We start from the raw sequence: 13,787 nt of genomic DNA, 5'->3' as shown, positions 1-13,787 counted from the left end.
GTAAATCAAGAAGGAAGGGAAAAAAGCAGAAGAAGCCAGGAAACCAGTTGGGAGGCTACTAATTTGACAGTGGTTAGTGATAAGTTTATGGCTATGGTACAAGTGATGAGAAATGGTCTGATTCTGTGCATACTTTCTTTTCTTTTTTTTTTTTTTTGCGGTACACGGGCCTCTCACTGTTGTGGCCTCTCCCGTTGCGGAGCACAGGCTCCGGACGCGCAGGCTCAGCGGCCATGGCTCACGGGCCCAGCCGCTCCGCGGCATGTGGGATCTTCCCGGACCGGGGCACGAACCCGTGTCCCCTGCATCCGCAGGCGGACTCTCAACCACTGCACCACCAGGGAATCCCCTGGACATACTTTCAATGAAGAGTCAAGGTATTTACTGATGAATTGGCTATATTGTTGAGTGTGAGAGAGAGAAGTAAAGAATTACTTCAGTGTTTGGGACTGAAGATTTTCAAGAACGGAGTTGCCATTTCTAGACATTAGGGAGGAAGAGAAGTTGAACACATATTATGGGAGAGATTAGAGACTTGGCTTTAGACAGGATAAGTGGTGATATTCTCCAGGCAGCAGGAAATTTTAGTTCAGAGTTCATGGGGGAAGTCAAGGCTGAAGGTATTCATTTGAGACTTTTTTTTTTTTTTTTTTTTTTTTTTTTTTTTCGGTATGCGGGCCTCTCACTGTTGTGGCCTCTCCCGTTGCGGAGCACAGGCTCCGGACGCACAGGCTCAGCGGCCATGGCTCACGGGCTTAGTTGCTCCGCGGCATGTGGGATCTTCCCGGACCAGGGCACGAACCCGTGTCTCCTGCATCGGCAGGCGGATTCTCAACCACTGCGCTACCAGGGAAGCCCTGAGACTTTTTTTAAAAGTCATAAGACTATAAGAAATAACCTAGGAAGAAGCTGTAAATAGAGAAGAGAACCAAGGACTAACTTTAGGGCCGGTGAGTTGAGGAAGAACCAGTAATGAGACTCTAAAGAAGAGCTAGTGAGTTAACAGAGCTCCAAGAGGGAGGTGAGTTGGAGTCAAGGAAGAAATTGTTTCAAGAAGTAACTGAGGGGTCATCAAGATGAAGACTGAGAGTTTACCATTAGGTTTAGTAATATAGAACAATATGGTTAAGATTGTTTTGGTGAAGTGTTAATGACAAAAGTCTCATTAGAGTGGATTCAAAAGGTTAGGAAGAGAATAACTGAAGACAAGGAGTCTACATGACTCTTTCAAAGAGGTTTTCTTTTTTCATAAAGGGGAGAAATAAGGTGATATTTGAAAGATGTGGGTTTAAAATAATTGTTTTTAAGATGGAATATTACTACATTTTTTGAATACTAGAGGTAATTATTTAGAAGAGAACTCCTAAAGATTCAGGGGATAGAGGAGAATTGGAGGGTATATTCTTGAACAGGCATGAAAGATTGCCTATAGGACACATATGAAGGGGTGGCTCTGATGGGAGATGGTCAGTTCATTTGTAGTAATAAGAGGGAAGGTTGAGTATATGAACAGATGTAAGCTGGTATAGGGGTAGAGGTGGGAATATGGACATTCTCTTCTGATTGCATCTATTTTCTCAGTGAAACAAGATACAAGGTCATTAGCTGAGAATGAGGATGAGGAAAGCATTTGAGAATGAAGGAGGGAAGTGGTATGAAATAGTCATCTCGAAGAGTGGGAAAATTAATGTAATAGGGAACTGGGTAGGATTCTTGAGCAGTTCACATGGTTCATACCTGTCATGAATTTAATTTGAGGCCGATTGTGTTTTTTTCTCCATCATATTCAGTTGCATGTGTGTAGGAGTACAGTAAGAGGCAAACTCGATTTAACAAGGGGTCAAGTTTAGCCAGAAAAGTGCATTAATGGGAGAGAGTTTAAAATAATGCTAAAAAATTTTGTAATCTACACTAGGTAAAGAGGTGAGTGTAAGTAAATGAAGAACAGTGAAAAGGTGATAAAATAAATGAATTATGGGCTTCAAGCAGCTTGAACAAGTATTGGAAGTAGAGCTCTAGTGGCATGGGCTGGGAAGACAGAGGGTGGAACTTGAAATTAATCATTTGGAATGGCTTCATTATCGATAATGGCAGATTCTGGGGATGGCTATGAAAGTGTGAGATGAAATGGAGTGGAGGACATGCTTGTTGGAAGACAGAGGGTTAAAGAGCTGAAAGTCCATTATTGGATCATTTATGTGGACAAGAAAATTATCAAGAATTTTGGCAGGAGTAGTCTTGGAGAAAGTGGCGGTAGGAGTTAAGATCTTCAAGACAGAGAGAAATGACTTGGAAGTCTGACGTCTGCAGCAAGAAGAGGTATAGTTTGAACACAGAACTTCAGAGTTTGCAAGGGGTGAAGGTTAGGAAGGAAAGAGGGAAAATTATCCGCAATGTCAATGAGTACAAGAGGATGCTTAGTTTTCCTCCAAGTCCTGTAATATAAAGAGTAGCTGGGACACAGGTGAGAAAACAGCTGCCTTTGACAAGTCTCTAGGGGATGAGATATCCTCAGGGGAAAGACAGTTTTAGTTAGAACAAAGAGAGGGAAGCATTTAATAAAGAACTGGAGGAAGTAGGGTGAGGACCATGAGTTCCAGAGGGCACACTTGGAAGGGTTTTGGGGAGGGGCGGGTAATGGGTAGGTAGATTGGGAGATGGGTTCACATTAGGAATTGTATAGAAAAGTTTGGGATTGAGAGTCTGAACCATTAGAGATGGGTGGTTGAAGGAGCCAGAGACAAAGGGCATGGTGAAATTAGTGCTGATGGCCCATTATTGGGAAGCTGGGGCCACTCAACCAGTGAGTTCCTGTCCTGTTAGACAGATCTACCTTAAACTATAATGCTTACCAATATATTTTTAAATCATATGTCATTTTCAAACATTAGGTGATTAGATCATTTGCACAGAACTGTTTGCTTAGCTAGATAATTAAAGAGAGATTTATTAACTTTCCTTATTACTATTGTATGTTCAACTTGGTACTTTTTATATACAGAGAGTAATCATTTCTAGCTAGCTAAATTTTTAGAGCTGGAAGAAAAGAAACAAAAACACTATTATGTCATGTTTTTAGGTAAGCACTCAACTCAATATCATCATAGGGCATTTATTTAAACAAGTCAATCTATTTAAAAATAAATTATAACAAAAAATACTTGCACAAAAATAATGTGTAATGTTCTTAAAGTTGGTCAGAAAACTTACTCTTCTGAAATGTCATTGGTATTATCAATAATTTCCCAGATACCAGGCTTTAGGCTCTATTTCTCTAAAACCAGTATGTACCATTATGAGGAGGAAGCCATTTGGTTTTTATCTGGGAATGAAGAACGTGGCATACAAAGTTGTCAGATGACTTTTTCATCATTTATGAAGGTAGTCTTCTAAAACTGAACAACCAGTTTTTTCCCCTCCGATCTTCCCTTACTTATTTTTGGACCCTAGTTCCCGCTGAGTAAAGCTACTCAGTGTGATATCAGGTAGGAATGTTTTCTTGACTGGTAGTAATTATTAGCAAACACTTCTAAACACTGATTAAAGGTGTATTGCTTGGTTCCTTTAATGTCAACAGCAAAAGTAAGAGAAAGAAGAAAAGGGGGGAAATAGTGAGAAAAGAAAGTCCGAGTAGAAGATTTATAACTCTAAATGATAGTTTAGTTGAGTGAACACAAATTTCATAGTAAAAACTCCATCAATTCTTTTAGCAGAATTTTAATTATAATGCAAATATTACAGAGTTCAGATAATATAAATAGATTTAGTCTGCAATTTGTTCTGTCATAAAGTGGGCCTGGGTGTTTATTGAAATAAATCTTACAGATGTACTTGACATGAATATGTTTCCTCCTGAGAAGAGAAGGCAGAAAGGGATTGGGGGAGAGATATTTCAAATTTACTAAAATATGCATTTTAGTTCCTAAATATCTTATTCCTCCAATTCTAGTTTTGGATAAGTTTCGATTTCTATGTGGTCTTGACCTAAACTGTCAGCCCAGAGGAAATAAGAGCCAAAGAGGAGGGTAGACTCCTGGAATTCTAAGACTTGTTATTTTCAAGCATTTTCAAAATATAGTGACAGGTTGTTCATTGATAGCCAGAATTTACGTTCTTCCTCCAAACTCTCTCCCCCTCTTTTTATATTTATAATACATAATTATATAATGTATTATATGTTACACATAATATGTATTATACATGTATTGAAAAATGTATTGCACATTCGAGAATTTAGCTGAGTATTACAGAATTATATATTTCAAACGAATAATTCAGCTTTGCATTGCCAGCACAGTGACCAGCATCAAGGAGATGTTAAAAATAATTGTAGGGGCTTCCCTGGTGGCGCAGTGGTTGAGAGTCCGCCTGCCGATGCAGGGGACACGAGTTCGTGCCCCGGTCCGGGAAGATCCCACGTGCCGCGGAGCAGCTGGGCCCGTGAGCCATGGCCGCTGAGCCTGCGCGTCCGGAGCCTGTGCTCCGCAACGGGAGAGGCCACAGCAGTGAGAGGCCCGCGTACCGCAAAAAAAAAAAAAAAATTGTAAAACTGAACTGCTGAACTAAACTTGGAAATAAAAGCTCTTTCCAAAATCATCATATTTCAGCAAGAAGTAATAGGTCAATGTGTTAAAAGTGAGAAGAATCAAATTTCTGATGATTTCCTTTCTTTTTTCCTCCCAGGTTTCTGGGATACATATATGGAAATAAAAGAAGGAACTCTAACCTAATCATGGATTTTGAAGAAAGACTCCTCAACACACAAAGGAAAAGATAATAACTAGTGCATAGCCTTCAGGAATGATGTCCTTTTGCCACAATATAATTAATATCTCCTGTGTGAAAAGCAGCTGGTCGAATGGCGTCCGTGCTTCCCTGTACAGTTTAATGGTGCTCATAATTCTGACCACAGTGGTTGGCAATCTAATAGTTATTATTTCTATATCACACTTCAAGCAACTTCATACCCCAACTAATTGGCTCATTCATTCCATGGCCACTGTGGACTTTCTGCTGGGGTGCCTGGTCATGCCTTATAGTATGGTGAGATCCGTTGAGCACTGCTGGTATTTTGGAGACGTCTTCTGTAAAATTCACACCAGCACTGATATTATGCTGAGCTCAGCATCAATTTTTCACTTGTCCTTCATTTCCATTGACCGCTACTATGCTGTGTGTGACCCACTGAGATACAAAACTAAGATCAACGTCTTGGTTATTTTCGTGATGATCTTCATTAGTTGGAGTATTCCTGCTCTTTTTGCATTTGGAATGATCTTTCTGGAGCTAAACTTCAAAGGAGCCGAAGAGATGTATTACAAACACATTCACTGCATAGGGAGTTGCTCTGTCTTCTTCAGCAAAACATCTGGGGTTCTGGCCTTTATGACTTCTTTCTATATACCTGGCTCTATTATGATATGCATCTATTGTAGAATATATTTCATAGCGAAAGGGCAGGCAAGATCAATTAATGATGCAAGTCAGAAGTTTCGAATTGGGTTGGAAGAGAAAGATGGAATTTCACGAAGCAAAGAAAGGAAAGCTACGAAGACTTTAGGGATTGTGATGGGAGTTTTCTTAACATGCTGGTGTCCTTTCTTTGTCTGCATAGTCATGGATCCTTTCCTGGACTATACTATTCCACCCATGCTGAACGATGCATTGATTTGGTTTGGCTACTTGAATTCCACTTTAAATCCAATGGTTTATGCATTTTTCTATCCCTGGTTCAGAAGAGCACTGAAGATGATTCTATTTGGTAAAATTTTCCGAAAAGATTCATCTAGATGTAAATTATTTTTAGAATCAAATCCATAGAATTATTAGACTTTACTGTTTTGCCAGACAGTTGGTGATCATATTTATGAACACAACATAATATCAACCACATGCACCATCTACAGGGGCTTTTTATCAAATATTAGGGTCAAAGATTGTGTAGTTAGATATGATGCTTATATCTTGCTTCCTATTTGCCTTTCTTATTATACATATTGAAGCTTTACAAGCCCAGAATTTAGGGACTTCTATTTGAAAGAACTTCTCCTGCCCTTACATGAACTGCCATGAAATTGACAGTGGTACCTTACTCAGTTGTTCAGTGGCAGAAACTAAGAGGCTACATTTGGGGATGCAAATTAGAAGAGATTTGTCATTCATTTGCTTGAATATATATGCCTTTTTGTAAAATCAACTAAAAGTATACATTAAATGTTACTATTAAGTAATTATTTACACATAATTTGCTATTTATCATTAATTCTTATTTACATATTTAATTCTTAAATCTCTTGATTTTTATATTTTAAAAAAATGGTTTTTTCTGATTTTCATACTTGTAGGAAATTCAGAAAATAAAGTAAAAAATAAAAATAATATATCACATAGAAACAAAATGAAATTAAAATATCACTCAGAGCTCACTTCCTGAAAGAAACATATCATTCAAAATTCTTAAAAACTTCATTTTTTGGTGACTGTATAATGTTACATTGTATGGATGCACAAAACTTTTTTTTAACCGTTTTCCCGTTGTTGACCACTTAGTTCATTTTGATTCCTTTTTTTCAAACAATAGAAATTAATTCCTGTTACCTGTTACTGAAGCTCATGAAAATGTCTGGAAGGATTTCACCATATTTCAAGGTCGTGGCTGGTGTGGTAGGACTCAAAACACAAGCCGTATGAAGTAAAACAAATTCACTTGTTGGGCTCCAGGCTACACTGAAAGAGAAGCAGCTATCCATCAAAGCAGCTAAACATGAGGGATAAGAAGAGGTATAATCAGACACAGTGTATGCCATGTCTATTAAGGTGTCATATACAAAAGAAAAAAGAGGAAAAATAGTGGTTTCAAGTAAGATCCCCTTACAGAAGTGGGCCAACATTCTTAATCATAAGTACCCATTTGCAGTTGAGCTGTTTCTCATCCAGACTTCATGTCGTTTTTATTACGTTGAGTAGCACCAGAGATTTGAATTTATCTATTTAATAACTGTGACTTATGTTCATGGGTAAGTTAGGGTAAGGCAGCTAATTTTAAATGAAACTAAAATGCATGTTCCTGTATATACATTTCTGTTCACCAGCCCTTCCACCTTTTATAGTCTGTTTCAGGACTGTTTATTTAGTTCCATTGATCTGACTAGATTTTTGTTCTAGTAGATTTCAAAAACATTTTTAAAACATTTTCATTTAGTAGATGGTAAGACAAGTTGCCCCTAATCACTCCTAGTTTCAAAAACTACCTTGGCTTTTTCTACTTGTGAAACCATTTTGTTAAATTTTTAAAAAGAACAAAAGCATTTAGACAGTTTTCTGTACCTTAGAGAAAGTTTCTGTGGTTTTCTTCATTTGCTCCCGCACATTCTTAGATGTTTTGTACTTTTGTGTGTGTGTGTGTGTGTGTGTGTGTGTGTGTGTGTGTGTGTGTGTGTGTGTGTGCGTTGCCTATTATGAATATATCTTTTTTAGGTCATTATATTTTCTATGTAATTATTATTGCTGGTGTACAGTAAAATTTATTTTAGTTTTTCAGTTGACCTGTTTGGGTTTTCATTCTATAGTCATATTATCCTCAAATAATGCTAAATTTTATCTCCTTTCCAATAGTTATTCTTATTTACATTCTTTGCATACTTCATTAGTCAGAATTTCTAGAGCAATATTGATATTGATAGTGTTGATAAGAGTCATCCTTGTCATATCTATTTTAAATTACTATTCAGGTTTTAATATTGAGCCCACATTTTTCTCAGGACAAGTTCATGACTCAGATAATTCTATCTTTTTTACTTAGTACTAAATCCCCTACAGCCTATTTCTCTTTGTAACCTCTGTTTTTAATACTCATAATAAAAGACAACCCATAACCCCTCCTCTCAGCAAAACAAGAAGAAATGACTTTGTCTTTCCCTATTCCCAGCTTTATTCTAGCTACCATTCCCTCATGCAGAAGGTATTTTGGTCTTTCGGTTGCCCAGAATCCATTTCCCAACTGGAATCCAATTAGCTTTTGAGAACTTTCCCATCCCAACTAGGGATAAACTGTTGGAACTGTAATGAAGAGACTGGCTTTCTGCCTTTCCCCTTAACTAAACAGATGGGTGGATAACCTACACTAAAACTTTCAGAAGGTCTTTCTTTGGAAATTGAATCTTAAGTGAAGGGAAAAAGACAGTGATTTGTGGCAGAAAACAAACAAATGAAAATTGTGGGTTTTCATCCTATCCGTGTGGTAAGATTGTGACCTGACTGCTCTTGGTGTTGTTGGAATTCTTGCTTCCCAGACTCCAGAGATACCCAAGTATTTGTTTCCAAACCGACTTACCCATTCTCTTATGGATTCCATGCATCCCAGACAGTCTTCTAATGAATTCTCTGTAGGAGTAGTTTTTGGTTGCATGCACGAAAAGAACTTTAACTTCACATACAATATTACAGTAAACACCAAGAAAACAATTTCAACAACACGACATGACTCTCCTTTCCTAGTCCAGACAGCATTGATTCGAAACAGTCTCATATTCCACTGTCCTCTCAAAGAGAAGTATTCATATAAGTTTCCACTCAAGAAGAGATAAAAATAAATGTGTTAGCAAGGAGCTTGTTGGAACTGATTTTTTTACAATAATAATATTGCCATCTTAAGAGATCAGTGAAATGGAAGTTCCATCCTGATCTTCAGCTTGTTTATTGAAGTCAATAATCCAATCTTTGGAGAGTCATAAATAATTTTGGCCAAAAAATAAAACAAACCATATAAACTCCTGTAAATTGGTGGATTCTGGTGAATCAGTTTGGTTAATTGTACATTGTCAACCAGTGTGTGAACATTAACTTAAGTGTTTAAAGAATGATTTATATTTTTAAATTTAGCAGACTATAAAGTGTACCAAATAAAGAATTATTCAGAGAGATACTTTGAACATTGCACCCAAATAAGCTAGGTGATGTAAGAAGCAGACTGAAGATTTTTTTTTTAAAGATAAAGTATATATGCATTTCCCAAAGTGTTTCAACACAGGTCATTGTGTCAATGGTCAACTGTAAACAGGTATTCAGAGAAAGTAAATTTGTCTTTGCCAGGTCCTGACCTTCTGTCCCACATTACTCCTCCTCCTAAAACCTCTTTCCCAAGACTCTAAGCTCCTAGTCAATTTATGTTGCTCCAACATTCTGTGGTTAGAATGTTCCATTGAGGCTAGTTCTACCGTAAAGTCATATCATCCTCAGCATCTAGCTTGTTTTCACCTTTGATTTTTTTCAGGAGGAAGAAATCACACAAATTAAAAGTTCTCAGCATATTTATCAATTAAAGTGATTTAGAAGCTTAAATTCAGCCACTCACAATGGCTTATCAATGGCAAACTTTCCTCTTCATAAATATACCAGTCAGATAAGCATTAACTGCGACGATAAGCTCTCAAATTTGTTTATTGGTCAATATTTTCACAATGCAGTGTGTTAAAGTAGTGTTTCTCGACCTTGACTGCTGAAGGGGAACTGTAATAGAAATAGAAATAACATGGACACAAAGGCCCTATGTCAAGAAAATAAATTCTAGGGCTTCCCTGGTGGCGCAGTGGTTGAGAGTCCCCCTGCGGATGCAGGGGACACGGGTTCGTGCCCCGGTCCGGGAAGATCCCACATGCCGCGGAGCGGCTGGGCCCGTGAGCCATGGCCGCTGAGCCTGTGCGTCCGGAGCCTGTGCTCCGCAACGGGAGAGGCCACAACAGTGAGAGGCCCGCGTAATGCAAAAAAAAATAAATAAATAAAATAAATAAATAAATTCTACAATTAAAAAATTATACAAAAGAATAGTAGGAGATTTATTCCAAGGTCTGTGCAGAAAGAAGTTAACCTAGTGATACATTTCTTCATTAGTCTCTGATGTGCGATGTTTGGCATTTAGTATATTTGAAAGAGTGTGGGAATTTTTATTTCTTTAAAAAATAATTTCTATAAAATACATATACATAAAATAACTACATATTCTATTCTACAATTCTACACATATACTATTGATATCTATCTACAAAGTTACTTTTTATTGTCTACCTAGCTAATGAACTTGGATGAGCACCCTTGTGTAAGCCCTGAGGCATGCTGGTGTAGAGCCAAAGTTCTGAAGCTCCCTGCACAGAGGGACGTCCTCAGGCTTTGGAACCAGACAAGCCTGGGTTCAAGTCCCAGCTTTCCTCGTGGTTCCTGTGATTTCCCTCCTTGTGTCTTTGCTCCTGCCCGCCATGCCTGAAAAGCCCCCTTCCCCGCAACCCCACCTCCCTTAACTGGCTGACATTTACTCACTTTAAAAGACTTATCTTGAGGGTTACCTCTCCAGGAAGCTATCTAAATCCCCTAAGACCAGATAGGGGTCTTCTCTGCACTCTCCAAATATGTCTTACCCTTCCCATCAGTACACTCCCTGGCTGTGTTCACACTGGAGTGTAGATTGCAGAAGTTCAGAGACTGTGTCTTATTCGTCATTGTACCCTGTACTCAGGGTACACCTGGCACAGAGAAGTCATTCAATGCACGTTTATTTAGGGGAATAGATGAATCAGGGATAATAAGGTACCCAAGGGGATAGAGCTAATGACAGTTAGAGACAGATTTTAGTCCAAGTCCGTTCTGGCTACAAACTCCACTCTCTTTCTTATTTCAGGAAGTGGGGGCGGGGGGAAATATGAAGCAACCATGGGGATTCATAATTTTATCCCCAGCCAAGTTGAAGCAGATGTGCCTGTACGAGTTTAATTCTGGCAATAAATATGTATTCTTTAGGAATAGAAAGATATTTTAACAGTTAAGTTATTTAAAAATTTGTTCTGAAACTGCTAACTAGACTTAGCTTATGGGCTACTACCCAGGCTGATGTAACTGCCTTCGAATTATTTGGGATTGATTGGAATGAGACTCAGAAATCTGCAATTTCAAACAGCAACCCAGGTTCTTTGGATTACATTTCTTCTAAGAACCATTGCCTTAGATCTTCAAGAAAAAGGAATTTAAAAATTTAAAGTTCATAGAGTACAGTGAAAATTTAGGAGAATAATGTATTTGAAATTGAGAAATGACCTCAGAAGCCCTGGCTGTGAGCTTCTGTGGGCAGGGGCTCACTTATCTCCAGCACCTGCCATAGGACCTGGGCCAGAATAGTTGCTCTAGGAACATTTGTTCAAGGAAGGGAGAGAGGAAAAATAACTAACTGATTTGTATGCAACATTTTTAAACCAGCAAGGGAAAAACTATTTCTAAAGTTATATCTTAAAATTTAAGCATTTTGGGGCTTCCCTGGGGGCGCAGTGGTTGAGAGTCCGCCTGCCGATGCAGGGGACACGGGTTCGTGCCCCGGTCAGGGAAGATCCCACGTGCCGCGGAGCGGCTGGGCCCGTGAGCCATGGCCGCTGAGCCTGCGCGTCCGGAGCCTGTGCTCCGCAACGGGAGAGGCCACAACAGTGAGAGGCCCGCGTACCACAAAAAAAAAAAAAAAAAAATTAAGCATTTTAATGTTATTTTCTCAAAGTAATGGTGCCTTGACCATCTAACTCAGGGATACCCAAATCCTCCCAGTCTGAGGATTAGTGTTGGCCGTGACAAACTTTTTACAGATCATTATAAAGTGAGAAAAGAAACACAATGTAGTGAGTTTTTCATTATGGAATACTTATTCAATTTAATAGACTGTCTTTTGTCTAAGATCATGTCCTTACTAAATTTCCAGAATTAAGATGTCCTTTTCTTTTATGAAAATATGGTAATAAGAGACAGAAGATTCTAACAAGGATCTTATTTGACAAACCTGTATTTGCCCCCATGGTTAAAAAATGTTCTTTTTATGAAATCCCCCAATCCACTATTGTACGCTGTTAGTAACACCTATAGCAAGAAAGGTGTTTTTGGCAGTAAGGTTTTATGGTGAGCCTGCAACATACCAGGGAGGCATCAGGTCAGCTCCAATCATTGAAGAAATTAAAGTCATAAGGACTGTTTACAACGTATGCTCACAATTCAGTGAAAATAGATGACAAAGGCCACAAACAAACACAAGCAAAAGAATTCTTGCTGCTAAGAAAAAAGTTGGCTTCGTCCAGTATTATACCCTCTGTTGACACAGAATCTTAATTTATTCTATGTATGTAAGTTACTCATAACTCTAAAATTTGAAATTAATCATTGAGGGACAAACCGAATGAGTATTTAATTAAGAGTTTTCTTGTATCAGCCAACCAGAGTTGAGGTGTGATGTTAGTTGAATGGTTTTTCTGAGATTTCTGAAACCTTCCAGATAAGTGATTCTTTGTTTTTTACTCATGATGCCAGCTCTGTAAACATAGTTACAACAAATAAGAAGAGAGACTAAGAGGTCACTCTTTTGCCTCTCTTGCATCAGCTAAAGTTTTCTTTCTCAGATTTACACTTTGCTTAATAGTCTGAGAATTCCCCAAACATTTGGTTCCTCAAATAAAGTTCTGTGATAAATGTTTTCCTATCTCCACTAAGTACAACTACTTCCCAATGACTTATAGTGTGATATTATTTCCCATCACAATCAAGGCAGAACAACCGATGTGTTAATGATGTCCTCTGGTCTCTATTTACTCTAAAGTTTAGCAAATGAGAGCAAAGAGAGAAATGCTGCTTATACTGGTCTCTTTGGACTACGGACTCGAATTGCAGCTTCAAAGTGTCAAACTGTAAATGAAGTGCCAGGGACATTGGTAAATATCCAATCAACACATTTAATTACTGTTATTAGCAATTCTCACAAGACTCTACTTTTGACAAACAGAAGAGTTTGCAAACAGTGATATCATAGGCCTGAAAAGTGTTGATATCTTTATTTTTAAATGGTCTAACATTCTCATTTTGTCTGTATATTCTCCCAAGCGCAGAAAATTATTAAAAGTTGGGAGAAAAAGCAGAAACACACAGGAAATCCATTGATTTTTCTTCCACGGTTCATGTTACAAGGAACAATAAAATAAAACATAACACAACAAAATACCGTACTAACACCTGCTTCACATGTAGTAGACTATTGTGGGATTACAACAATACTAAATTTGAGTATGTACAGCTAGATTCATGCTAGTTCTAGTAAAGGAGCGAAGTAAAAAATGGTGGTCAATACCTGGGTAATTGAGTCATCTAAATTCTCTTCTTCATCATTTCTGTAACCCCCATCAAATAAAAGAAAGCAGGATCATTGCTGGTGACGTACCCTGGAAACATATTGGCCTGAGTTTATGTTTAAACACAGGTTATTATTAGCTGTTTAGCCATGTTCAACAGCAGAAAGCAACTAATTAAACCTTTTTAAATTTCAGTTTTCTCAGTTGTAAATGGGTAATATGTAACTTCCAGAGCTGTTGTCAAGACTTACTCATTCATTAAATAATTTGTTCATTCCCATAACAAGTATTTATTGAGCACCTGTTATATGCCCATCATTGTGTTAGCTAAATGCTAAGGATACAGACCTGAGTAATACCAACATGTTCGCAGTCTCTCCAAAATGTTCATGGAAATGAAATGAGGTTTTTGGAAATAAAATGAGATTATAGTTGTGAACTATTCATATAATGTATGATACTTAGTTTGTAGTACATTGTCAATAAGTTCAAATTATTTTTACGTTATTATTATCATTTACAATTAACTTTGCCATCGTCGACCTGCTTCATAATTGGAGAGATAAAATTTAAAAATATATCCCTGACTGTCAACTTTGAACTCAGATCACAGCATTTTATGTCACTGTTTCTGTTTAGCTGATACTA

The 13,787-nt window shown here is 37.9% G+C and overlaps 1 protein-coding gene across 1 annotated transcript; it reads left to right on the top strand.

Moving 5' to 3' along the window:
- Nucleotides 1-4,780: 4,780 nt before the first annotated feature.
- Nucleotides 4,781-6,920, top strand: LOC131767929 (trace amine-associated receptor 1). Its single transcript, XM_059083387.2, has one exon. The coding sequence runs from the start codon at nucleotides 4,801-4,803 to the stop codon at nucleotides 5,818-5,820; it is 1,020 nt and encodes a 339-aa protein (XP_058939370.1). The 5' UTR covers nucleotides 4,781-4,800; the 3' UTR covers nucleotides 5,821-6,920.
- The last annotated feature ends 6,867 nt before the right edge of the window (nucleotides 6,921-13,787 follow it).

The sequence above is a fragment of the Kogia breviceps genome, chromosome 13 (genome assembly GCF_026419965.1).
Source record: "Kogia breviceps isolate mKogBre1 chromosome 13, mKogBre1 haplotype 1, whole genome shotgun sequence".
NCBI lineage: Eukaryota > Metazoa > Chordata > Mammalia > Artiodactyla > Physeteridae > Kogia > Kogia breviceps.
This window is presented reverse-complemented; position numbering and strand designations above follow the sequence as displayed.